The following is a 27,902-nucleotide window of genomic DNA, read 5'->3' as shown; positions in this document are numbered from 1 at the left end:
TACCTATATTGAAATTTTTCTCTTAGATTATGACCGCAATTACCCACCTCAAGCTAACCGATACTACACTAACTACCCTCCAAGCAACAGGGGTGCTAATAGCTACAGCTATGATAATAGGCGTGGTGGCCCAACAGCATACCGCTATAATGGCCGGTGAGTATAACATTTTCATAATCTTTTTGTATAGGTATGTTTAAGTTGAAATTTGAAGGATACAACCATACTGAATTCTGTTGCTTTCTACATGTTAAAGTCACAGAAATTGTTGTGATAACACCTTCATTCTATGATACAAATCAGATTTTTTGGTTTTCTGAAACACTCATTACTCTGAATGAGATTGTTGTGAAAGCATAATTAACTTTTGGCAAGAAATGTGAGATAACCATTAAAAAAAAAAAAGCCTGTAAGCTAACAAAGCTCTTGATTGATAATATTCTGGTAATGATGGCAAAGGTTTTAACTAACAAGATGCTGTTATAAGACGACTTATAGTTTGCTTTATCCTCTTTAATCAGCTTAACTGACAGTTGAGATGATGGTGAAATTGTTAAATAATGTATCGATCAAAGCAATATAGTTGTTTTGGGTTATGATCAGTATAAAGTTTTATGCTCTAAAATGTAGCTAAATACTACTGGAGAAAAAAGTGCAGTAAAATGTATCAATACAAAGAATGTAAAACTTGCTATAGTAATGGGAATAAGTTCCACACTTAATTTTATAGTGAATAAAATATTTTTCTGTAATTTTGACTTCTGCATTTTAATAAGTATTAAGTTGTTTTTATCTCTGGTTTCATATGTCCTTAAAATGTCACATCTCCATAAATAGTCCAAAGGTCTATCTGCAAAAGTTGGGATCAAGTTGCTAAAACTTATATTCTAATATTTTTGTATTAGAATTGTTAAAAACAAAACAAAACAAAAAGGGCTTATTGGTTTCAAATTTTGGAACAAGGGCAGTAGTTTTTCTTTTTTGGTGTGTGTTTGTGAAGTGGAAATTAGCCAATTAAATCTACCTCAGAGCTCAATTGTACCTGTTTATTGATCCCGAAAGGGCAAATTATTCAGCAGAATTTGAACCTGGAATGTAATGAGCTGAGATAAATGCTTAAGTATAGCCTCTGTGTGTGTGTGTGTGTATATATATACACATATATATATATATATATATATATATATATATATATATATATAATATACACACATGTGTATGTATGTAAAAAATAAAAGAACATACTCTCTTTACTCTTGTTTCATTCATTTGACTGGCCATGCTGGAGCACCGCCTTTAGTCGAGCAAATCGACCCTGGGACTTATTCTTTGGATGCCTAGTACTTATTCTATCGGCCTCTTTTGCCGAACCGTTAAGTTACAGAGACGTAAACACACCACCATCGGTTGTCAAGCGATGTTGGGACACGCGCGCGCGCGCGACGGGCTACTTTCAGTTTCCATCTACCAAATCCACTCACAAGGCTTTGGTTGGCCCGAGGCTATAGTAGAAGACACCTGCCCAAGGTGCCACGCAGTGGGACTGAACCCAGAACCATGTGGTTGGTAAGCAAGCTACTTACCACACAGCCACTCCTGCACCTACAATAAGTATATTTAGGAAAGTATATTAAAGTTAAGGTTTTTTGATGAATCTCTCGTTTTGATAAAACATCATTCCATTTTGAAACAGTACATAATTGTGAACAAATGTTATTTTAAAATTATTTGAAATGGAATTTATTCTGTACTTGATGACAAAGAGTTTGGACAACTGAACAAAATTGAAGTTTGTTAGATATTTTTAGTGTTATAATTTACAGTGGAAGTATAAGGTAAAATATATTGGAAGTCCAAAAATTGTTAAACTGTTCATAAATTGTCTGTATTGCTAATGATATTTTTTTTATTGTTGTAAAGGAAATGTTTAATGTAGAGAATATAAATCAGTTCAAAATAGTTTTAAAATTTAAGATTCATAGTGAGTGAATTTATACGTTTTTGAAAATTTTCAATTAAATTAACATTTCATAGAATATCATTTAATGACCTAAATTCCTGTTTCTTGCTATAAATTTCTTTCTTTTTACAGGGCTCCCATGAATGATAACCGCTGGAGTAGCAATAGACAAGACAGACAAGGCAGTTTACCACCACCACCACAACAACGACCTTTCCCAAGTAGATGGGATAATTTAGGTAGTGAGGACAACCGTGGTGGTGGTGGTGGTGGTGGTGGTGGTGGTGGTGGAGGTGGTGGTGGTGGTGGTGGAAGCTGGGGTAATGGTAATCGTTGGGATAACAGAAGTGACAATCGCTGGAAAAATGATGATTATGGCAAAAAAGAAGATTGGTCTGTACCTCTACAAAAGAATGAAAAATTAGAATAGTGAGTGTTTTGTAACAATTATTGGCTTTGATAGATCATAGATTTTTGTATTATATTCTCCTAGAATTAGTTTTCTGAACAAAATGACCACTATCCTGTTTCTGAAAATATGTAATTAGACACATTTAGTAGTAGACAGCTAGTGTTTGCAGCTTGAGACAGCCCTTGAGTTTTCCACTCCCTAAACAGGCTTACGCAGCAGGCTGAAAAGTCCCATCTTCAGAGTGGTTAGTGTCAGGAAAGACAACTGGCTGTAAGATTCTGGCTCAGAAAGACTCTCCCACTCTGTGAGCTTGGAGGATGAGATGTAAAATGGGAGTTAATTGAAATATTCGCGAAATAGCTGTGGCTTTGGTAACAGTAGATCAAAGCATTGATTTTTTTTCTTATTACAATGTGTTATAATAAATGAATCAGATATTTTGGTAATTAGAATTTGAAGAGCTTAATACAAGTTTTGCTAGGTTTCTTTGAGGTAGGAACATGGTGTGAAGTTTTTCATTAGATAGACAATGAAGTTATGTAATGTCAATGAAAAATGTTGATCATAAAATACACTTTTGATCTTAATCCTTCCGTTTATCATTTTACTGTCCATTTTTCATTCTTGCATGAGTTGGATACACTTGTTTCCAAGCAAGGTAATGTTTCACCATCAAGCATAAAACAATATTGTATGATGATGGTGCTTTTTGACAATCATTGTATGATGTCAAGACAATGGTATGCACAAACATGCACAGGCTTGTTTGTTTCCACCTACCCAATCCACCCGTAGGCTTTGGTTGGCTCAAGACTATAGTAGAATACACTTGTCCAAGTTGTCACACTGGGGGACTAAGCCCAAGACGTCATGGATGGAAAACAAGCCTCTTAATTACACAGCCATTCCTGAACCTTTCCCACTTTTATTTCCTATTCATCTAACTGGCCTCATTGAGTCTTGATTCATCACTCATTTTAGTCTGTTGTGTGGCAACATTTCTAAGAATGGCTAACACTTATTGCTAACTAAAACCTCATTTCTGTCACTACTACCGTTTTCTGAGTGGGACTCAGACATAAAACTGTCAGTTATAATTTTGATTGTACTTATAAAACTTTACATTTTATCTCTTAGATTGGAGGAGTTTGTAGCTTGATCTCAGTATTTGCTTACATTCCTCTGAGTTCAAAACAGTCTTCTGATACTTCAGTGGCTTTTTTCATTCTAATAGAAAGGCTTTTTAAAACAGCAGAAAGTGAGTGAATTTTGTTAAAAGTAAATTTATAAGTTTTGGAATAGTGGTCAATTGAATATCAGTGGGTAAGGGGTAGCATAAGTTGAAACAAATATTCTCAAGTTTGAATGTGTTTGTATTAATCACAAATTAAAGTTTAGCTTGTTTATTTTTCAGTGAATTGTTTGGTAGCTGTAATACAGGTATCAACTTTGATAAATATGAAGATATACCTGTAGAGGCTACAGGTGAAGACTTACCAAAATGTTGTGAAAGTGTAAGTATAAGCTTATGTTTCTTCAAGTTACCAATATTAATTCGTGTGTGTGTGTGTATATATATAGTATTAGTTGTTGACTGGAAACTAGTGGATGTTGGTTGATTGCTTAACCTTTTTACTAATTGAAGAAATTCTTATATGATGATGCCACATAAAAAGCATCCAGTCCACACTGTGAAGTGGTTGGCATTTGGAAGAGCATCCAGCTGTAAAAACTAACCTTTCTGTATATGTGCCATGTAAAAAGCACTTGGTGCACTCTGCTAGGTGGTTAGTGTTAGTTGTAAAAACCCTGCAAAAACAGACACATAAGCAGGCTTCTGCCTGGTCTGCTCTTGTCAAACCATCCAATCCAGGTCAGCATGGAAGGCAGATGTTAAACGATGACTATGAAATTACGATATATTGTACTGAGCCAATTGAATGTAAAATTTTGCAATTTTATATACATTAAAAAAAACAACCCATCCTGTATAGGTTTTTGAAAAAAAGAATAAGTACCTGTAATTTATGTATGTATTATATTTGTTTTTATTCAGTTTAACGAATGTCAACTGGGCGAAATTCTGAGGAACAATTTGGTTCTATGCAATTACACCAAACCAACCCCTGTTCAAAAATGGGCAATACCTATTGTGATGAACAATCGAGATTTGATGGCTTGTGCTCAGACAGGTAACTTTATTTTTCTATGACTTTTGAAGGAACGAAACATTTACAATAGCAAAATTACTTTGTTGAATTAAAATAAATTTTGTTTCATTTTAACTGTTGAATTCTTTTTCTAGGTTCTGGCAAAACCGCTGCCTTCTTGGTTCCCATTTTGAATGCTCTGTATGAGCAAGGACCTATTGATATGCCAGTAAGTATTGTTTATTATATTTGTAATCTAGTGATTTATTGGCTGTTCATCATAGGTCAACTTGGACTGTTCTTGTTCAGTAATCATCTCTGGTAGGCTCGCATGTGGGCTACAAGGCCTGCTCTTGATCTGCAGCAGGTGAAGCTACTTGGCTTTCATGTTCTCCCTTTCTCCTCAATGGCTGGAATTACAAGCTTCAGCAATTGGTGCCATTCATCATGCTATGGGGCCTTCTCCTAGGTGTCTGGGGAGATGCTAGAGTTCTTTATATGTCTCTTCAGCATATGTGTCGCAACCTCTGGCCATCACAGCCCCTTCATCTCCTGATGCAGTTCAGCATAGAAAACTGCCTTTTGGAGCTTGCTGCCCACCTTCTGTGGAGGTAATAAAGTTCAGCTCTGAAATAATAGAGCCCCACCACAGGATCTCTACGTCAGGAATGCAATCCTGCTATCTGTTCTGTGTATAATTCTGCAGTGCTCCTGTACCATGGAATGCCTGGCCTTCTGCTGCAGGCCAAGGTCCTAATGGCAGTCCAACTTCATCTGCACTCCACCTTGTATCAGATAGTGATTAGTGGTTGTATTGACTTCCACATTTTATATTGCTGATGAAAAGCAGTTCTCTGTCCATTTTACCATGCAAGTATTGGAGGAATGAATACACACTGAAGCATTGTTTTACAGCTCACCTTTAACTGTTTTAAAATTAAGGGAGGCTTTAAAAAAAAGTTTTATTACACTCAAGTACAGAGCTTGAGGTAATTTGTCATTGCTATGGTCCCTAGACACAAGAGAAACATTCACACACACAAATGACTTTTATACAGTTTCCGTGTGCCACTTCTACTAACAAAGCATTGATCTGAGGCTACAGTAGAAGGTACTTGCTCAAGGTGCCTTCTGTGTCTAATTATTACCAGTAATATATATATTTGGTTCATTTTGATAAATTTGAGTGAGTTGATTTCATTGACTAGATGCTACCTCTGAGAATATGAACTAATTTCTAAAATTTAATTTTCTATATGCTTCTCTTAATTTTTCAGAGTCGAACTTATGGACGGCGTAAGCAGTATCCCCTTGCATTAGTGTTAGCTCCTACACGTGAATTAGTTTCACAAATTTATGATGAATCTCGAAAGGTAAGGTTTTAATTAAATTGTTTTGAGATCAATTCTTTTTTATTTAAGATGCTTTAATATTAAGTAATAAGATGAAATAAATGTATTAAAAAATAACTTTGAAACAATGGTATTATATTTTAACAGATATTGTAACGAAAAGATTAAATCTAAAACTGAAGAACTCAACCTCCACAATAAAAACCAGTATGTAACTTCAGTGTTTAGTATTGTGGAGGAAACAACTGACAAGCATCTAGAAGCATGGTTTTAGCACTTTAGATTGCTACTTGTTAACACAGAGCTATGCATCATCTAACCTGATGATGCTTTGCTCAACCACAAAATTAACTTTGTAATTGTTACCAATTTTTGACTTGGTTGTTGGAGAGTTGCTTCTTAACCTTAGAATAAGTCAAGAGGACATTGTTATTAAAAGCTTAATTGCAAATCTAGTAGCCTTTGTACATTTTAAGAGGTTACTTTAAGAAATTTGATCAAAATTTAATGATTCATGGGAAAAAAAAAAGCACAAACTGTTCTACAAAATTTTAGGCTTGCAAAGAAATTCAAAGGCATTACTTAAAGTGTGAAGTATACAAAAGTTAACTTGGTGTAGGATAGCTTATAGAAACTAATACTTAACATGTTGAGTAAAAAGTAAGCAACGTTTTGAACCACAAAGAATTTGTACAGGATTTTTGCAGAGTTTTGAATTCTTTTTTAAACATTTTCTTTTGCAATTGTCTGATAATACAGGCATAGACTTGCCCAAATGCATCATTAAAGTAACAGAATTTTTTCACCGTTGTTACAATCATCTGAAATGGAACTGTCAAAGCATGATATTCGAGCAATTTTGCTATTCAACTTCAAAAAGAGACATAAAGCAGCTGAAATTTCTCGCAATATCAATGAAACGTTTGGTGAGGAAATGACCAGTGAGTGGTCAGCTTGAAAATGGTTTAAACAATTTTGCAGATAGTAAGCGTAGTGAACGCCCATCTGTCATTGATGATGGTCAATTAAAGACCATTGAGAAAGATCCACGTGAAACCACTCATAAACTGGCAAAAGAACAAGTTAGCCAGAAAACTGCCTGAAACCATTTCCATGCAATTGGGAATCAAAAAAAGCTCGACCAATGGGTACCACACGATTTGAATGAAAATCAGAAAATAGACTGATACGAAATTTGCTCTTTGCTTATTCCCCATAACCAGACAGATCTATTTCTTGACAGTATTGTAACTTGTCATGAAAAGTGGTTTCTGTACAATAATAAAAAACGTTCTTTGCAGTCGTTGGACCAATATGAAGCACCGAAAACCTTCCCTAAATCCAAGCTCTTCAGAAAGGTTATGGTGATTGTTTGGTGGTGTACTGTTGGACTCCACTATAACTTAAAACTTGAAAAAAATATTTCTGCAGAAACATATTACCATGAAGTTGGCAAAATGAACGAAAAACTGCTACTCCTCCATCCCCAAAGTGGTCAACAGAAGAAGGCCAATCATTCTTCAATTCAATGCTTGACCACATGTTTCATTATTGACACTCCAGAAGTTGAGGGAACTTGGCTATGAGGTTCTTCCCCACCCAGCTTATTCCCCATACCTTTCTCCTACTGACTACCACATTTTCAAACACCTTGATGGTTTACTATGAGAGGAGTTCAAAAACTAAACCGATGCTGAAAGTGCGTTCAGAGTTCATCAGCTTCAGAGCTCCTGATTTTTATGTTACCAGAATAAACAAACTTGTAACTCGTTGTCAAAAACGTGTTGATTGTAATGGTACTTACTTTGATGAATAAAATTTCCACATTGTTGAAATATATTGTGATGAATTTCTTGTTTCAAAACATTGCTTACTTTTTACTCAGCCTGGTAGTTAAATGCTAGAACCAGCAGGGAAAGAACTGTTCTGTTAAGGTTTGAAGGATTTAAGAATACAATGCTCTGCTAGTTTATCATGTTTCTCTCAAGATATTTGCTTCTAAAATTGTATTTTAAACCATTAAATCTTACAGTTTGCATACCGCTCCCATATACGTCCATGTGTGGTTTATGGTGGCACAGATATTGGTGCTCAGTTGAGAGATTTGGATCGTGGCTGTCATTTATTAGTTGCAACGCCTGGTCGTCTGGTCGACATGATGGAAAGAGGTCGTATTGGACTTGACTGCTGCAAGTAAGTGTAGCAAACCTTACACTCGATGTTTTAATCTTCGATTTTTTTTTCACCCCCATGTTTGCTGTACAAGTAAAAAAAAAAAAAAAATCTTTAAAAGCAAAATCAATGAAATCTGTTTAAATTAATATCAGTGTTATTGCAGTAGTGCTTAAATTGCTGACATAACTATCATCATCATCATTTAACACATGCTGGCATGAGTTGGATGGTTTGACAGGAGTTGGTTAGGCAGAAGATTGCATCAGGTTTCAGTGTTTCTTTTGGCATGGGTTTTTTTTTGTTTTTTTTTTGGCTGGATGCCCTTCCTAACATCAACCACTTTGCAGATAAAACTTTAGAATTATTTATCAGCTGTAACAGAAACGTTTTTATTTACATTTGCTAAACTGGTAAGATATCAAATATAACTACATACTAACTAACCATTGGTAACATTAAATAATTTGCTGCATCTTAGTTTCTAAATCTGTGCAAATTATTTCTAAGATTTTGGAATACTTAATTTTATGAAAGAAACTAGTTTATGAAATGTAAGAACTGCACATAACTGAATTTGAAAAGGGTAGTTTTTGAAGTTTTGTCAATCTGTTTTTTCAACCACTATTCCACTTTATAACCTTGTTTTAGGATTTTTTTTTTTTTGTAATCCACTGTTTATCAGACTTTTAATGAGTAATTAATGAACTGTAATTTTTTCTCAGGTTCTTAGTATTGGATGAAGCTGATCGTATGTTGGACATGGGCTTTGAACCTCAAATCAGAAGAATTGTACAAAAAGATAGCATGCCTCCTGCTGGTTGCAGAGAAACTCTTATGTTTAGTGCTACATTTCCTCGAGAAATTCAGGTAAGGGTTTTAATATATTTAGATACAGTGTTATTGTGGGGCAAACTTGGAACATTTGAATTGCTGTATCACTTTACACTTTAGCTGCTTCATTTCTCTACTGATGTATCTAGGTGGTTATTACAGGTTCAGTTACACAAGCTGAGCATTTGAGTCTTGATGTACTTAGCCTTTCATGAGTAGCTAGTTATAATTCTTAAGTACAATATAAAAGAATTTACTTAGTATATTTAGTACAATACTGGAAATTGAAATAAAAAAAAGAAAAATAAAGGTAAGGAAAAATAGCCAGATTCCGAGGACAGAAAATTCATACTGTAAGGAAGGGTTTACTTAGTGAAATCACTTATCACTAATATAAGCAACACTATTTACATCAATATTTTGATTTAACTTGAATTAGTAAATCTGGGTCCCTTCATAACCTGTAAGCATGGGAACAGTTTGGGCAGTTTGGTAATCGGTTTTTAAAATATTCGAATGCAGTTTAAATTAAAGGCTTAGTAAACAACTGGTTGAGACCTTCATTAGAGCACTGTCAAATTTAAACATTCAGTTTAGTTTACAGTGTATTTTAAATAGTAGCAGTTATATTAAGATATGAAAATATCTACCATAAAATGGTTCACTGTATACTAATTCCTGCCTGAATTTAAAGAAATAAAGAAAAATGTGTATGTAGTTTTTGTCTTGTATATGGTAGCACAATATTAGACTGAACTGGTCTAGATTACTGGCTTTTCCCATATTTTGGAGACAACCTTAGTACAATATACTTTAACTATGTAAAAAAACAAATTGTATTATGATAAAAAAAAAATACACTCCTGAAGCAGGATGTTTGATATTAATTCACTTAAAAATTTTAGAAATATATCATACTGAACCATGTATACAGTATGTTTATAGGTTCAAAATTAAATGAAAAGTAAAAGGCATGATTTTAACAGATACAAGTACATACAAATCAATACACTTGTAAAACAATACATTGAATCTTTATCAATTAACATAAAAGTAAAGAACAATATTTTTAACACACTATGTAAATTAAGGAACTTAAAAGTTAGAGTATTCAATATATTATTGCACAGTATTGCAGAGAATCTCTGGAAGCTGGATAGGAGTTCAGGAATATCGTTTTATATAATGTACAGCTAGTGAGCCAGTTTGACTCCTGTATAAGCTGGTCTCTTCAGGAACATACTTTTATCTATTGTGATTTAGATTTTCTAACTACAATTTTAAATACTGCTGTTATTTTTGTATTGTGTAAAATTGGTTCCATTTTATTTTAGTGTACAAACATTTGCAGGTTTACAAATGATTAATCAGTGACAATTTAGATTTTTAAAGAATTAATGCTGAAATAATAGAATGAACATGTATGAAAATGATCTTTGATGTAGAATAACTGAAAATTATATATATTGCTTTTATTTTCATTCCTTATATGTTTCTGACTAAATCTAATTTTAAAATCCTTTTTTGTTTAGTTGTTAGCTAAGGACTTTCTACACAATTACATTTTCCTTGCTGTTGGTCGTGTTGGAAGTACCAGTGAAAATATTACTCAAAAAGTTGTGTGGGTTGAAGAGTGTGAGAAGAGATCATATCTTTTGGATTTAATCAATTTTGCAAGTAAGTATGCTCTATAAAACATATGGGCAGGGGTTGGTAAGCAGCCACCTTGAAAATGTGCATGAAATTTAATATTTTAATGTGTAATTTGAGTTAGTTTTAATTGATTTTGTAAATGTTGCTGTAATGCATCAAGATTGTTTTAGTTGTGGTTTTTCATTTGCAAACTTCGAGAATTGGTTAAGGGAGGTAATACTGGAATCCGTCAATAACTATTGGTAAAAATCTGCAACAAGGGCTTACAATAGGTGTCTGCAACATGCATTGACAATAGTCTTTTGAAAATTGATAATGTTTGCAAAATATGGTGCTTACTCAAAATTTGGCCTCACAATGTGGTTGTGTATGTAGCTCTACAGCTTCATTTGGTCTTAAACAGAAGTTAGTTTTCACAAATATGTTGTACTGTATGGTTTATGTTGTGTAAGAGGCTTAATGGTTTTGTCAGTCATTTATTTTCTTTTCATATTTGACTGCTGATTCTTGCAGATTGTTTTTAAACATCAGAAATTAAAGATTCTAGAAAAATAAGTTTTTAATCTTCATCTACTTCCTTTCTGTTGCAACAAGCAAAATTTTTTTTTATTTTAGGACCTTTTTCTTTTATCAAATATATACAGGAGATGTTCAATTCCTGGACTGGGCTGTGTATTGTGTTCTTTTTTCATATTGCTCCAGTTCTCACTTGTAGAAATGAGTTGTGATGTCACCGGTGCCAAGCTGTATTGGCCTTTCCCTTGGAGAACATCAGTGGTGTGGAGAGAGGAAGCTGGTATGCATGCATGACTGCTGGTCTTCCATAAACAACTTTGCCCGAACTTGTTCCTTGGAGAGGAACTTTCTAGGTGTAATCTCATGGTCATTCATGACCGAAAAGAGTCTTTCTTCAAAAGATAAATATATGTAAAACTTTCATAATATGGTTGTCACTCACAACTAAGTGTAACTTGATACCAGCATGCACAATGCATTTACCTAAATGGCTTTGGTATCTGTCTAGTCACAAGTAGGTGCAGACACTCTGGACCTTTCCCTGTTTGTCTTGGAAGAAAATCTATGACCTGACAGAGGCAAAGTGAAGTGCACGCAGTCTATTTAGTTAAGAAGAGTTGGTACAGAAACAGTTTTAACTGGTCATGAAAGATGTGATAAAAACTATTTCTTTGTCTTATTTGGATTAAACACACACATGTATGCATGAAATGACTATATGAAAAATGTGCAGTTAGGCTATGACATAACAAATGATTTTTCGTGAATTCTTTTTTGTAAGGAAGTGCAGGAGAAAGTTTAAAAAAATGAAAATTATCTTTGGTGATATTTTTTTCTTCTTGAAGAGTAAGTAGGAACGGATGTACATAGCAAAATCTTTGCACTTTTGTTGTTTTCTCTTTTTTTGTCCAGGTCCTGATTCATTAACTCTTGTGTTTGTGGAAACAAAGAAAGGAGCTGATTCTCTGGAAGAGTATCTTGTTGTGGAAGGCTATCCTGCTACAAGTATTCATGGTGATAGATCTCAACGAGAGCGTGAGGAGGCTCTTAGAGCTTTTCGGAATGGAGAAAAACCAATTCTTGTTGCTACTGCTGTAAATATTCACTTTTCATTCCAATCTAATATCTGACCCATTTGTTACTATATTATTTATAACCACTTACATTTTTGAATCAAATTTGCATAAAATTTGACTGCTGTTAGAAAATGTAACTTAATATTCATCTTAAAACTATTTTAATTGGTAGGTTCAGGTAAAATTGTTGGAAAATCTCTGTATAAATTATTAACCAATATTCAGCTGGAATGTGGAGGTACATGGCTTTTCAGTTAGACTGGTGGACTCGTGATCGTAAAATTGTTTTGATTCCTGGACCAGGCGATGCATTGTGTTCTTGAGCAAAACACTTCATTTCATGTTGTTCCAGTTCACTCAGCTGGCAAAAAATGAGTAATCCTGCATTGGACTGGCATCCTGTCCAGGGAGGAACATATATACCAGAGAAACAGGTAAACCAGCCCTATGCTCCTTAGAGTTATGTGGACTAAACCATTCAGCTGGAATAAGTAATTGGGAAGGAGTATAGGACTTAAGGATTGTGTGTTGTTATTCTGCCTTCACCTCTCATTCTCTTTCTGATTCAATCTTGTAAACTGCACATCTATCCATTCACTCCTTGTACCTTGTGGGGTCACTTGGGTTCCTCATCAGTTATCTATCTCTTGCAGTGACTACCGATCATTTTGTTTTCCTCTGTCTCCCTTTCCCTTACTAGATGAGTAGCTGCAGATCCTCTACATTAGGGATGGGCAACTTTCCTTCAACTGTGTACCATTTTCAAGTGGGAGAGAGCTGCATGATAAAATACATATGCCTGAAATATTACTTGCCCACCTCACACTGAATTTTTTGTAATTCTTGATTTTATTTGTCTTAGTATGAAAGTTTGTCTTGCAGTTGATGGTGTAAATTCGTCCAAATCCCTTGTGATTCCGATGCAGATAAGTCTTATCTTATCTGAAGGGTTCTCCCTAGCAAGTATGCCTATTGTTGAATTTTGTTGAATACTGTTGCCATTTTACCTGCAGGCCTGTGTTTTGTTTGTTTTCGTTCTCCCATTTTGGGCGAAGAGACTTGGGGAGAGAATGAATTGTGAACTGCAAGAGCCCATGCTGGGAGCTATGCTTCGGCGGCTGGAAGCCATACCACTGCAATGGATTTGCTGGAGGTGCAGGAATTCATAATTGAACTGGAGAAGTTGGAAGAGTACAAGGAACTGATCCAAGAGGAGGGGTTAAGTTTAAGGTTGATCCTTCCAGAGGAAGTAACCAGCAAAATGCAAAGGAGAGTGGTTTACAGAACGCTGTCCATAACCAGTAAGAGGATTGAGATAGCAGTAGAGGAAGCCATAGAGAAATGTCTGGAAGAAGTAAAGTGTTGCAACATTCTATACAAGAGGAAGAAGATATGACACAGTGGAAGTGGGGTTTGCCACCGAAGAACAGGCAATAAATCACTCCACTACGCTACTGAGATCAGAAGAATGGGTGCTCCTGCTGACCCACTGCGGCAAAAGAGTTGCAAGAATTAGGATAGGCAGGGTGCCACCTGAAATTGAAGAGGCGTGGTTGGGAGCAGCTGTAATGCATGGAATCTTCGAGGACACAAAGATATTACAAGTGGCAAGAACAAAGAAAATGAATTGGTCGGGTTGCGGCTTGGAATTAGATATCCAGGCAACCCAGCAAGACCTGAATGAAATAGCAGAAGGGGTGTTTGTTACCTGAAGACATAAAGCTGAGAGTAGTGATAGAAGGGAGACCACCAACCTGCTACCACTGGAGAAAACGGGCACTGTAATTTATAAATGTTTAGGAAAACCTACAAAATAAATTCTTTTTTCTGTTTTCTATTTCTTGCATCCTATAGTGATATACTTATGTAATTAAGTTTTACTCATCAATTAAAAGTAATAAGAAATTGAAAATGGAAGTAACTGAATTTTGAGAAAGTTAACACAGTGACAGTGTTGGACAATATACAAATATTTACCTCATATAGTAATCTAATTACTAATGTAGTAACACAATTTATTGTAATTTGATTAAAATAAGAATATGTAAATTCAGACAGAAATCATATGGTTTGTGTTTGTACTGAAAGGATTTATTTTTAAATGCTTCTGTTTAAAGTAATCAATCAAGATAAATATTGAGTCTTTAAAATAATGTCTATTTTGTTTCAAGGAATTGGAACCATTTCAAGTGCAAGCATCTTCCACATTTCAGAAGTGTTCCTGAAACTCTTGCTGTTAAATGGAATGTGAAGCTTATTTACACATTGACTTTCATGTTATTTAACATGAAAATCACTGGGATTTAAAGAGCCAATTTACTACTGCTTTATTTTTTAAAGTTTCCATTATACTTATCTATACAAACTTTCACTCACCTGTTTTCTATTGCAAAATTTATTTACATCATAATGAAAATAAAATTTATGTTTAGGTTGCTGCTCGGGGTCTTGATATTCCAAATGTACGCCATGTTATCAACTTCGATCTACCTAGTGATATTGAAGAATATGTTCATCGTATTGGACGTACAGGACGTGTCGGAAACTTGGGTAAGCTTTGACTACATTCGTTTTATCTCTTCCACTAATATTTTGGAATGCATTCTTTGTATACTGTCAGGCTGGAAAATAGAGATATGTTTCCTCTGTCACAATACTTACTGGAAATATGTTACCATTCTTATCTATTAGCTATATTTATGATGTTTAATTATTAAATGTCTAGTGTATGCATTGATTTATTTTTTCCTTCAACCTCAATCTTTTATCTTAATAAATTTCACTTTCCTAAAATATACTTTTGCCACAAGATATCCCAATCATATGCTACATTTCCTGACAGGAAAATATTTGCTGTATTTTGGCTGAAGAAATTTTGTTTCTACTCCTCTTCCAAGCAATATTAGTAGGCAAGAACTAAGAGACAGTTTAACTCTTGGAGCACCAACTTTGATGTTTCCACTGCTCATAATAGGTTACATTCAGTTTATACAAATATTACATATAAATAACATTAAAGTTATCTTTCATGCAACAAGTACTCAATGCCTCTTGGTTAGTTGTATATTTGTGTGAATTGCAAACCTTGTATTTTTGAGTCATAGGAAATGTAATGCAGTGTTATTTAGACTTCAATTTGTCATCCATAGCAAGGTGTAATATACAAAGCACTTTAATGAAATCAGTAGGTTTTTTTATTCTCTTACTTGTTCCTTACCTGTTGGATGAAATGTATTTGATATTTAGTGTCAAAACAAAGATGCACTTTACATAGGCATGGCTGTGTGGTTTTGGAGTTTGTTTTGTAACCCTGTGAACTTGTTCTTTCCCTGCATGACACATGGGCAAGTGGCTTCTGTTATAGTTTCAGACTGACCAATGCCTTGTAAGTGGAACTGGCAGACAAACTTAGGCCTGTTTCGTATGTCTTTTTGCATGTATGCATAAATGTTGACGTTCTATTTCTTCACTTGTCAACACCTGAGCAAACTGTGATGTTAACATTCTTTGGAAAATAAAAAAAGCCAGCCATACATGTAAAATGGGTAAGGGTTGGTAATAGGAAGAGAGTCTGACCATAACATTATCTCAGATGGCTTCATCCAACCCATGTTTGCATAGAGAAACAGATTTTGAAATGTTATTCAGCTTTAATGCTTTCGATTTTATTCAAATTGCTTGTTAAAAAATGATTTGCTTTCTTTTTGAGTGTTAGACATTGTAACTGACTTGAGATATACATTAGTGCAGTGTTTCCCAACGTGGGGCATACACCTACCAGTGGGGCATGGGATAAAAATTTTCAATTTTTAAGATTTTTAGTGAGGCATGGAATTGTGAAAATATTTTTTCTTAGTCAAAAATGTACTTTATTTTAATTATCTCAGTACTTAATAGTTGATTATTTTGTATTAAGTAATTGTGATAAAATATTAAGACAAAAGTTTTTTTTCCAACCACTAATAGGACATTTTCTTGGAAAGTTATAGTGGGGCCTAGGAAAATGTTGGGAAACACTGCATATTTTAGGTGCAAAAAAATATCTAAAATATTAACATAGTTTTGATCACTGTTTATCCTTATTCATTCATATCCTTCAGGTCTTGCCACCAGCTTCTTCAATGAGAAAAATAAGAATGTTGTCAGGGATCTTTTAGAGCTGCTGGATGAAGCTAAACAGGAAATCCCGGCTTGGTTGGAATCAATAGCCTATGATTCAAGGCCGCAAGGGGGCATAAGGCGTGGTGCTACTACTCTTGGAAGAAAGTGAGTTCAGTGTTTATGTCTTCTTTATCCTGCCATTGGCATTATTTTTTTCTTTTTTTTTACTCCAGGTATTTAATGAGGTTGTGACTGGGATCTTTTTTCAAATGATTCCCTTGTAATTATTAGCAGTGTCTTTTTGTCACAACTGCACCAAAGAATTTTTAGTCAGAATCAGGATTTTACTGTTTTGAAATGCTGATATAGAATGTGTGTTTTGAATATCTGGCTTAATTAGCAGCTATAAATTATGAATTTAAAAATTAGAAAACTTGGGCAACTGTCTTACTCTCAAAGCATTGAGAGTAAAATTTGTTAGACAACCCCAGCATCAATCCATCAGAATTCCCATTTCTGGGCTGGTAAACTTTATCTGTCATACTATTTAACACTAGTCCCTGGCTTTTTCATGCTATTAGTGAGGCCTCTGTTGCAAGCATCAGATCCTGTATGGTGGGATAACCTTCTTTCCACTAGTGTTAGAAACTTTGAAAAGAGTCTTTTGCATTGCTTTTACTTGGCTTAATGATTTAAATTCTTTCAAAATTTTACCCCAGGCTGATAAAATGACATAACAGCTTAATAATGTAACTCAATATATATATTTTAGGCTTTGTTTATTGATAGCCAAGCAGCTTTTATTTTGTCTCCTTTAATCCTTGTGCTACCATATTTCTCTAAAATACTGGAAATTTGGAAGTAATTGTGAAACAGCTAAGACTTTTTTATGCATCAACAAATTTTTATGCATTGATGCATATGCTGTTTTGAACATGCATCTTTGGAATTTGTCACAAAACTGCTATGATTACAGGCAAATTTAGTGAAATATAGAACTTATTGTTTTAACACTACCCTTTGAATTATTAACCGATTTTTGGTTGGGATATATAACAGTTGTAGTATAGACTTGTGCATGGTATTGGGTTGAATGCATATTACAGAACTGATGTACCTTAAATATATAATAGTATGAAATATTGGAATTCATCAATGTTTGAAGAAAACTACAAACTAAAATTGATTCAGATGACACATGAATACACATATGCACTCACTAAACTGATGGACAGTCACTCGTGGGCACAGTGGGCTCCTTTCAAATTCATTCACAAGGCTTTGGATGTTTTGGGACTAGTGAAAAACACTTGTCCAAGTGCAGTGAAACTGAACCTGAGACCATGTTAGAAAGAAAGGGTCTTACCACATTCCATGCATGGGATGCTGGGTGTTTGGTGTCAGGAAGGGTATCCAGCTGTAAAAATCCTGCCAAAATAGTCAAGTCTGGTGCAGGCTTCTGCTTGGCTGCCTCCTGTCAAACTGTCCCACTCATGCCAGCATGGAAGGTGGATGTTAGATAAGGATGAGGAGGATGATCATCATCGTTTAACGTCTGCTTTCCATGCTAGCATGGGTTGGACGATTTGACTGAGGACTGGTGAACCAGATGGCTACACCAGGCTCCAATCTGATTTGGCAGACTTTCTGCAACTGGATGCCCTTCCTAACGCCAACCACTCTGAGAGTGTAGTGGGTGCTTTTACGTGCCACTGGCACGAAGGCCAGTCAGGCGGTACTGGCAACGGCCATGCTCAAAATGGTGTATTTTACATGCCACCTGTACAGGAGCCAGTCCGGCGGCACTGGCAACGATCTTACTTGAATATCTTTACACGTGTCAGGAAGGCAACGCTGGGCACAGGTGCCATCTGGTAGTTTATATGGTTTTTAGGATTGTTGAACATTTTGTTTTGGTTAACATTAATTGACCATTTTTATTTAATTTACAGAGCTACTACATCTTTTGGAGGTCGGGATTACCGTCAACCTGCCCAGAAAGCTGCGAAACCTGCTGGAGCTGTGAATTACAGCAACTCAGGATTCAACCCGTACAACTGCATGCAGATTAATGGCTATGGAGGCTCTTACGGTGGATCCTATGCCCAGCCAGTCCACGATTGGTGGGGCAATTAGACCAACAGCTCTTAAAGCACAACTAAGAAACCAACCACATTTTGTAGCGGGACTTTAAATACAGGGTAAACACCAACGTAGAACCAGTGACCAGATAAATTCTGTAAGGAAACATTTGGCTGAAAAGAAGTTTGTTTTAAAAACAATCGATGAAAACACACAAAAAAAAAGTTAAATTTTTAATAGGAAAAAATTCTTTAAAGAAAAAAAAAAATAGTTTCTTGAGAATAACGAACAATATTTCTGTTGTTGGTCTTTTTGTGGGCCAAATTAAGCTTTTGTGTTGGTAGACATTTAGAAATTTTATGTATCTATGTTATCTGATGTGACGTTTTTTTTTTTTCCTGTTTTTTTTCTCTCTCTTTCTCTCTCTATCTCTTTCTCTTTCTCTCTCTCTTTCTCTCTCTCTCTCTCTCTCATCAACCATGTTTGGTCATAATTGAAACCTACATGGTTATGAATGTAGTGATGAAACTTTTAGCTGCAAATTTTGCACTCACTTGACTACTCACTAATCATTTTCTTGTCTGCCAGTGTCAGCTTATGTATGATTCTCCCATTGATTTTTTTTAAAATTTCTTTTTTATTATGATTGGATAAAAATCCCATTGTATGTTACTGGCTTCACCCTTTCAGACTGTATTATATATAATTTTTTAGATGTTCTCTACTTATTTTTGGAATATTTTTTTCTTTTGTCACCGTTTACTTTTTTTCATTGCAGAAGAAAGGTACATTTCCAGCTTTTTCATTCACTTTTTTCTTAAAGTTATTCAATACTGTTATGAATTATTAGATTCCTATTGTAAAGAGAAAAAAAAGCACATCTTGATTCACTGTTGTTTGTATTGGAGTATTTATCCTCCTTAGCATTGTGTGTATATATATATTATATATATATATAAGTATACATACATATATGCTTTTTTATCCCCTTATCAAATCTTGTAAATTGGATAATTATTTCCAAAATTCTGAAATCAAGGAGAAAAAAATAACCTTGAAAAAGAATTCTATTCTTTAAAAAAAAAAAATAATTCATTAAAAAAAAATCTTTAGATTCGATTTATAGTTTCTACTGGTTCTACACCTTGTTTCCCAGAGAGATAGCCAGACTACAATGGTTAAAAAATGGAAAAAATGAAAATAAACTGGTAAAAAAAAAAAGAAAAAAAAAGAAAAAAAAAGAAACAAAGGTATATATGCCGTCCTGTCATATACTGCAAATCACATTTTGTTGAGGTGCAGTTTACAAGAAAGAAAACCCAATTCTTGAGTTAACCCGCTAAGGTAAAAACAAAACAAAAACAAACAAAATAAAACAACTGAAAATCTAAAGCAAAACAATTTTCTTCTGTCAAGGCTTTTCCCTTTCCTTTTCTTTGAAAACATTAAAATGGGGAACATGGATTGCTGAGCTGTTGGTGTGTCAACATTGTAGCATTGTTACAGGTAGCTAGCTCATTCTTGTACGTCAGTTTGGCTACTCCTGAACTTACTTAAAATAATAATAATAATAATAATAATATAAAAAAAAAAACTAAAAAATACGTGTATGTTGAAATAATTGTTGCAGCAATGCTTTTTGCTGAAGTGTACAGATTGAATTTCAACACACATTGTACAGTTGCATTGTGCCTGTTTGTAAGGCATGCTGTATTAAATTTGGAAGCCCTTAAGGCATAAAAAAATTTTTTAATTCTATTTTTTTTATTCTGTCTGCACCTCTTTTCTACATGTTGCCATTGACAGTATCAAAACGTGTGCCTCTTTGATATCAAAAAAAAAAAAAAAGTCATGCTTTTTAAAAATTTTTTTGATGATATCCAGATCTCTGGGTGAAGTTAAACTTCACCCGAATTTTAAAAATAATTGCATTTACTGATGATATAGAATAGTTGTGGACTTTGGAAAGAAAACGAATATTTCCAAATTCCTTCAAATTTTTTTTTCTGGTAAAGGAAGTAAGGTGATTATAAAGTTTTATTTTTTTTTTCTAAATCCTATTTGGTGTAGAACTTGTTCGTGGTGTTCTGATTACAGGGTGGATATACACTCCCCTGTAAACACTGACGGAAAAGCATATCATAAATACGTAAACATATGAAAGAGAAAAAAGAGACTTACTGAAATGAAGTCGTACTTTGAAGGACTTTGTTAAAGCTATCAGATGACAAGCTACAAGGACACCAGCTAGTTTTTTTTTTTTTTTCTCCCTTTGTTTTTGTTTTATATTACTGTACCACTGTTGCCGCCTCTTCCTCATCCCGTTTTAACATGTCTCTAGTGGCTGATGTCAGTGGCTAAGCTTCTCGAGCCATTGTAAACATTTAAAGCCTTCATTGCTGGCAAGGCTGCAAAATGTCCCGGCAGCAACTGTTTTTTTACTTTCCCTTCAGATTTTCTGAGTAAAATTTGGTTGCTGCTGTGTTGGTAGTTGGCAGTTGCCTGCTGAATGTGCTAGGTTGTTGCAGCTGTACTTGCCCACCCCCCTCCTTCCAACTCCACTTCCACAGCTAACTGGTGTGATCCCAAATAAACAAGCAAATAAAAAGGTAAGTTTTGTGTCCCATTTGTAATGCTGCAGAGAGGCCCTAATGTGAGTTGTGGAGCTGTCTGAACGCACTAAGATAATTTCTAAATTATTAAAACAGGTGGTTTTCTTTTTTTTATTCTTTAAAAGAAAATGTACATTCCATTAATTTTCTTACATTTTTTCAATTCCAAACCAAGCAGTCATTTTGTAAGTATTCCATTTGGCGCATACATTTATGTAAATTACAAATCCCGTAAACCTAGATTTTATTCTCCCCTTTGCCCCCCCAAAGAAACCATACAAAATTCCTCCTTACAAAATCTCCATTAAAATATTTCATTGAGGGACATTTACAAGTTACCAATAAGTTTAAATAATCATGGTCCACTTGTCTGCGGTGTGTGAGAGTTAAGTTGACTGTGTTGCTTAAGATCAGAATGAGTGTTATGGTGGTGTTATTTTTTCCATTCAAAACAAAAATAATCTTTTTTACATTGTTCAAATACTGTGTCTTTCATTTAGTTCTACTATCACTACAAAAGGAGTGAAAGATATATTCTGAAAAAGAGAAAAAAAAAAAAGAAAAAAAATTCATTGACTTCCAAATACATGAGTGCTACAGAAAACAAAGCATTTTCCATTTTTCACTTTTTTTTTTTCATGTATCATTATCAGACCAGAGACAGTAAAAGCGATTTATGCCTTCTTTGGACTTATGTAAATATGAAGAAAAAAAAATTTTATATGTAAAGTGCTGAAATTATTACAATAGCATTTAAATATAATGAAGATTATTTAAAAAAGAAAAAAAAAGAAACTCTATTAAAAATGCTGTTTGAACGAATAGTAAATCAACAAATAAAATTTAGTAGCTTTGAAAGTGCATCTCGCACAAGTGGGCCTTTTTTAAGATGGTCGGTAAACAATAGTTACAGTGGGTAGGTATTTGATATATGTATATATAAATGTATATATGAAGTATATATACGCTTTGCCCCCTTTCCCCAGACTTGAATTTTCCCTTCCCCCTAAATATATTGCCCCATTTCCCCATAAATATTTTGTCCCTGTCCTTTCAGGACAAAAACCCAGTGATTTATTTTCAATTTCCTTTTTTTTTTAAAGCCCACTAATGTTAAGGACAAGCTAGTCATACTGCCCCCTGATTTTTGTAGGGCAGCTGTTATTTCTTGCAGTCCAGATCTCGAGAATCAGGGATTCTCTGCACTAAAGGAATGGGATTCATTCACACATTTATTTATTTCCATTTTTGCAGTACTCTGTATTTATTTTTTCAACTTCATGTGATATCAACACATGTTTAATTTTTTTTTGATTATTGCGAGATTGTAATTTTTTTATAAAAATGAGCAACCATGATTTTTTTTTTTTTTTTTTTTTTACTGTAAGACTTTTCGTTTTTTTTTTAAATTTTTTTTTAAAATTTGGGAACGTGAGATCATTTTTATATAGGACGGCATGTAAATTTTGAATATCATTGAAAATACTATCAGCAAAGTCTGGCTGCAATTAACATGCTGTGATGTATTAAGCTGGTCTGTTAGGGCATGTGATATCACTGCTGGTTTACCGACCACCATTTACATCATAGTTCATTTAAGTGATAATGAACATGTGGTTGTACTTAATGAAAAATAATAAAAAATATTGATCAGCCTTTGAGTTTTTATTTCATTTCTTCATTGATGTTCATAAACAAATATGTAATTGTGATTCCTCTTAAATGACTGGCATTCTTGTTGAAGTCTGAACATGTGCTTAAATGCATCATTCATGACAAACTTGCTATTTGTATTCAATTGGAGGTGAGATAAAGTGCTTAACTATACATATCTCAGCTTATTTTGTTCTGAAGATTACTATATCTGAGCTTCAAATTTTTTTATTTAAAAAAAAAATTTTTTTTTATTAAAGACTAGGGTTTGTCTTTGCCTTGATGATCCTGTGACCCAACTACTAGAAATAGTAACTAAATCATGTCCTATGGCTTGAACAAAAATTTTGGTTAAGAAAAAGGAAACTAAATTCAATTGTGTATATGCAGTTTGCTCTATCCCAGCATCTTGCATGTGAAGTGATTTCCACTTTTATAAATGAAGTGGTTGTGGAATGTCTTTAGCACAGCATATGGATGATTATGATGATAAAGCAGAATCCAGGGTAACTAACGATGTTCTCTGTTAGCAAATGCTGGAATAAATCACAGAATACTGACGAAGGGAGGCCTTTTTGGGCTAAATATTTTTAATCAAATGATTGACTAATAAACACTCTCCCTCTGTGTGTGTGTGTGTGTATACACATACGTCTTCATGGAAGTTTGGAAATGGATGCTGCTTGCATGACTAACACAACTATCACATACCATATCAAGGAGACAATTGCTTATACCTACATAGGTGCAGGGAGTGTCTGTGTGGTAAGAAGGTTCCTTCCCAACTACACCATTCTGGGTTCACTTCCCAAGGTGCCACTGTATAGCACCTTCGGCAAGTGTCTTCTATAGCCTAAGGTCAACCAGAGCCTTCAGTGGATTTGGTAGACAAAATCTGAAAGAAGCATGCCGTAAAAAGAATAAATACATGTATTCATATATATGTATATCACAGTATTGACCAGACCATCAGATATTATCGCTGGTCACAATGTGCTTTGCATTGTTTTAGCCTTTGACACCATCCAGTTGGCTAGGAGAGCAGGCCAACATTCCACAAGTAGTCTGTGCTACCATACATTCCTTTGAATTCAAATGCCAGTGTCTGAGATTATCTTGACCATTTGTCTTTTTGTGGGTTTATGGTAAACTTAAAAATACCTAATATACTAGTCAATTCTGTAAACTAAAACTTTTTCGGTTTACAAATTTGCTATTGTATCTGATGAACCAAAATGAACATTTGGAAGCTACACTATCATTTAGAATTATATATAATAATAATGAGGTGGAGTGTTTGTGTGAGTACTGCTAATGGTTGGTATCTCTTGTTAACAGCAATGTTGAAAGTAAATAAATGCAGTAATTTTTGAAAGCTTTATTTCTAAAAACAAAAACATGTCATTTGATACATTTAGAAATTTAATAGATATGTCTTGTGCATGAAGCATAAAACAATTTTGAAGCACCAAATAGTGTTCACTTTGTACATGCTCAGGCCAGCATCATGGATTGGAAAGCGTGGAATAACATCAGAATCTGTCATCCAGTGGCACCCACAGCACTGTATTGGTTGGGAGAACAGTCTGGGATTAAAGTGTCCACACAGATGTTAATGTATGAAAGGTATATATTGACCTATGAGGTGCTTGTGTACTTAGTTGAATGTATAATATGTATTTCAGTTCAGTAGGGCATCTATCTTTGATATTTCTATGGATGTTGAATGAATCATGGTGACTTTGGTGTAGTTCTAACTTCAATCATCGTTTTGGACTTTTCCAGTAAGGGTTTTCTCCTCTGAGGAGACTTCTGTCTGAGGGGAAAGGCGGATTTGGTTCGCAGTAGATGTGTTTTAGTACCTTTTTCATATTTACTACCAGCTGAATGATCTCTCACCAGTGACGGATTCATGCACCAATGGCTTACTGAAAAATAAGAAATAGGAGCATAGAGACTAACGATGATAACAACAAAACTACAACTGCTAAAACATGGATGCACTCGAGTATCAGACATTAAGAGTCAATCTCATTCATGCACACATACATAGACATACTAACACTATGGAGTCCATTGCTTTTTAGGCAGCATGTATTTTCTCCCTTCAGGTCAGTGATGATAAACTGAAGTGCAGCACTAGTGATTGTCTCAACTCAAACCAAACTAGCAATGTCATTATGCACACTATGTGAACCTGACACTCCAAGATGAAAATGGTAATGAAAAAGTGGGCAGAGGCAAGGTTTTCTGGTTATGAAGGTTGCTTCACAAACATAGTTTAGGGTTTGGTTCCACTATATGGCACCTTGGGCAAGTGTTTGCTACTATATATAATCCTGAACTGACCAATACCTTGTTAGTGAATATGGTAGACAGTCTGTGTTGAAGCTCCTCGTTTGTGTGTGTCTATGCAAACATACATGTAGTTGCACATATATGCATATGTATATATATTGTTATAACTCCGTCGCTTACGACGTCGAGGGTTCCAGTTGATCCGATCAACTGAACAGCCTGCTTGTGAAGTTAATGTGCTAGTGGCTGAGCACTCCACAGACACGTGTACCCTTAACGTAGTTCTCGGGGATATTCAGCGTGACACATTGTGACAAGGCTGACCCTTTGAATTACAAGCACAACAGAAACAGGAAGTAAGAGTGAGAGAAAGTTGTGAGTACAGCAAGGGTTTGCCACAATCCCCTGCCGGAGCCTCGTGGAGCTTTAGGTGTTTTCGCTCAATAAACACTCACAACGCCCGGTCTGGGAATCAAAACCGCGATCCTATGACCGCGGGTATGCTGCCCTAACCAATGGGCCATTGTGCCTCCACCACATATATATATATGCACACACATTTATCCACAGCATGTACATGTGTGTATATCTAACTGTGTGTGTGCAACTTTCTTAAAGTTTTGAAACTATGAAAGCTGCTGTTCACTCACCTTTCATACATTGGTTAGGTTTCTGCACTGGGAAGCCACCATTTATTTCCAGACTGCAAGACAAAAATAAATAAACAAGCAAACAAACGTAACAAATTCTATATTGTTGGGAGGATTTGAACTCACGAGTTCCACAGAATACATTGGGAGGGTATTCAATTCTTCTGCCCCTTCAGTTCTCTTATTACAATCCTTTACAGATGATTGGTCTTCAGTGAGGAAGGCTTGTGAAGAACCATTCACATTTTTTGGAAATGCTGGTAGTTGGAAGTGGGTGCAAATGTTTTCCACAAACCCGATGAACAACATACCTCAGGTTTTTCTATTAGAGTTCTTCATCCCCCGGGTTAATTGTCTTTGCCACAGCTAAGAGTTGAACCCACCCTGGTAGACTAAATGTGCACCTGGGTACCAAATCAGAAATTTCTGTGTCCTCTTCCTAGTTTCTTACACACACGTATATACACATCTTTGTATTTTGTATATGGTAGATGTCTGCCTGTGCTCTGATAGAGCTCCTATGCTACTTGTTGCTGGCTTCCCATAGAGTCCATGGAGATTATAAATAATATCTTGTGGATATGGTGAAATGATCCCATAAAAATACATCATGTTGAAACACATGTAGCAATGCATTAATAAAAATGTAAAAATCTCCATCGTTGAAGTATTTCTCATTATATATATATATATTATCATTTCATTTAGGCATAGCAATACAAATAGCCTGCTGTTAGAACTCAATATACATAGGTGCAGGAGTGGCTGTGTGGTAAGTAGCTCACTTACCAACCACATGGTTCCGAGTTCAGTCCCACTGCATGGCACCTTGGGCAAAGTGTCTTCTACTATAGCCTCGGGCCGACCAAAGCCTTGTGAGTGGATTTGGTAGATGGAAACTGAAAGAAGCCTGTCGTATATATGTATATATATATATATAAATATATATATATACACATGTGTGTGCTTGTCTCCCCAACATCGCTTGACAATCGATGCTGGTGTGTTTACGTCCCCGTAACTTAGCGGTTTGGCAAAAGAGACCGATAGAATAAGTACTAGGCTTACAAAGAATAAGTCCTGGGGTCGATTTGCTCGACTGAAGGCGGTGCTCTAGCATGGCCGCAGTCAAATGACTGAAACAAGTAAAAGAGAGAGTAAAGAGTATATGCTTCAGAGCAAAGCATCAGTCAAGTACAGCGTAGTAATAAAAAATTATGTAAATGACAAGGGAATAAAAAATTACCTTATGAACTTCATTAGCTTACAGGTGTTTCTGCTTATAAGATGCAATGCACTCATAGTTGAGTGCTTATGTATCATCCTATAGCATTGGGGCTTCAAAAATGAAGTGTTTCTGTATCACCCTACAGCTCCATCAGATCTTCAAAAATGAAGTGCATTGCAATTTTGAAGCTACAAGGTGATACATAAGCACTCAAATCTGAGTGTATTACATGTTGCAGCTGAAACAGTTGTAAGCTAATGAAGTTCATGACAGCATTTTATAGAATAAAGTAGCAAACTAAATATATGTAGAAAGCAGTGCTCCAGCATGGCCACAACCCAATGATTGAAATAAAGAGTATACATTCAAAAGCAGTCATACAAACCATTGTGAGGGCAGTCCAATATCACGAGCCATTTTGAAGTCATCTATGAACTTGGAGTTAATCTTGGCATCTCCTTTCAAGTTTTTGATCAATGTTTTATACAAGCCTGGCATATTTCTACAAGCAGTAAACAGATTTCTGGATGCAGTTGGATTGAAAGTGAGATATCCAAGAGTTACTGCCACTGCACTGCTCAGTTGAGGGTTTGAAGTGGTGTTCAGTTTTTTGATAAGGAATTCAAGGGCACCAACAGTTACCATGGCATCTGTAATCCCTGCTCGTGTGTGTGATAAACTTGAGAGAAGGCTAGCTGCTAAGATGACAACATCATCGTCTTCAGATTTTAGTGTCTCAACTAGGATAGATACACCAGTTGCCGTTAGGAATACAGAACTGCGATTCATAACTACGCGTGCAAGGACAACAATCTAGAGGATAAGAAATTTAGACAATATACATACATGTGTACATATATGCTGAACTGTATACATACACACCCACCACCTACAGACATTCATTCCTACAGATATATCCACATGCACACATGTATGTGCACATATACACATATGTATGTAAATATAAGCAGTAATCCATCGCCATATTGCTGTTTACTATTTAAGCTTACATCGATTCCTCTTTGGTATTGTTTTGCATTTATAATAAAATAAATATATACAAATTATAAAAATAATAAAAAAAAGATATACAGTACAGGTGCAGGAGTGGGCTGTGTGGTAAGTAGCTTGCTTACCAACCACATGGTCCCGG

At 35.1% G+C, this 27,902-nt stretch overlaps 2 protein-coding genes across 5 annotated transcripts in view; one reads left to right on the top strand and one right to left on the bottom strand.

The window, feature by feature from the left end:
* Positions 1-19,045, top strand: part of LOC106877195 (ATP-dependent RNA helicase DDX3Y) — a 45,319-nt gene extending 26,274 nt beyond the window's left edge. For all 4 annotated transcript variants that reach the window (XM_089357834.1, XM_089357832.1, XM_089357835.1 and 1 more), the window contains 13 exons: positions 27-156; positions 2,093-2,389; positions 3,787-3,886; positions 4,429-4,564; positions 4,678-4,751; positions 5,800-5,895; positions 7,907-8,067; positions 8,772-8,916; positions 10,413-10,557; positions 11,962-12,143; positions 14,558-14,675; positions 16,226-16,391; positions 18,179-19,045. In XM_089357834.1, coding sequence (XP_089213960.1) covers positions 27-156; positions 2,093-2,389; positions 3,787-3,886; positions 4,429-4,564; positions 4,678-4,751; positions 5,800-5,895; positions 7,907-8,067; positions 8,772-8,916; positions 10,413-10,557; positions 11,962-12,143; positions 14,558-14,675; positions 16,226-16,391; positions 18,179-18,362 — 1,934 coding nt within the window. In that variant the 3' untranslated portion in view covers positions 18,363-19,045. The remainder of the gene's footprint in view (positions 1-26; positions 157-2,092; positions 2,390-3,786; positions 3,887-4,428; positions 4,565-4,677; positions 4,752-5,799; positions 5,896-7,906; positions 8,068-8,771; positions 8,917-10,412; positions 10,558-11,961; positions 12,144-14,557; positions 14,676-16,225; positions 16,392-18,178) is intronic.
* A 4,891-nt stretch (positions 19,046-23,936) lies between these two features.
* The window catches only part of LOC106877194 (ankyrin and armadillo repeat-containing protein), a 39,486-nt gene continuing 35,520 nt past the window's right edge, over positions 23,937-27,902 (bottom strand). Inside the window, exons 19-21 of the mRNA XM_089357831.1 lie at positions 27,135-27,562; positions 25,522-25,574; positions 23,937-24,501 (exon numbers count right to left, since the gene is read on the bottom strand). Of these exons, the coding sequence (XP_089213957.1) occupies positions 24,305-24,501; positions 25,522-25,574; positions 27,135-27,562 (678 nt within the window). The 3' untranslated portion in view covers positions 23,937-24,304. The remainder of the gene's footprint in view (positions 24,502-25,521; positions 25,575-27,134; positions 27,563-27,902) is intronic.

The sequence above is a fragment of the Octopus bimaculoides genome, chromosome 9 (genome assembly GCF_046866305.1).
Source record: "Octopus bimaculoides isolate indiv1 chromosome 9, ASM4686630v1, whole genome shotgun sequence".
NCBI classification, from domain to species: Eukaryota; Metazoa; Mollusca; class Cephalopoda; order Octopoda; family Octopodidae; genus Octopus; species Octopus bimaculoides.
This window is presented reverse-complemented; position numbering and strand designations above follow the sequence as displayed.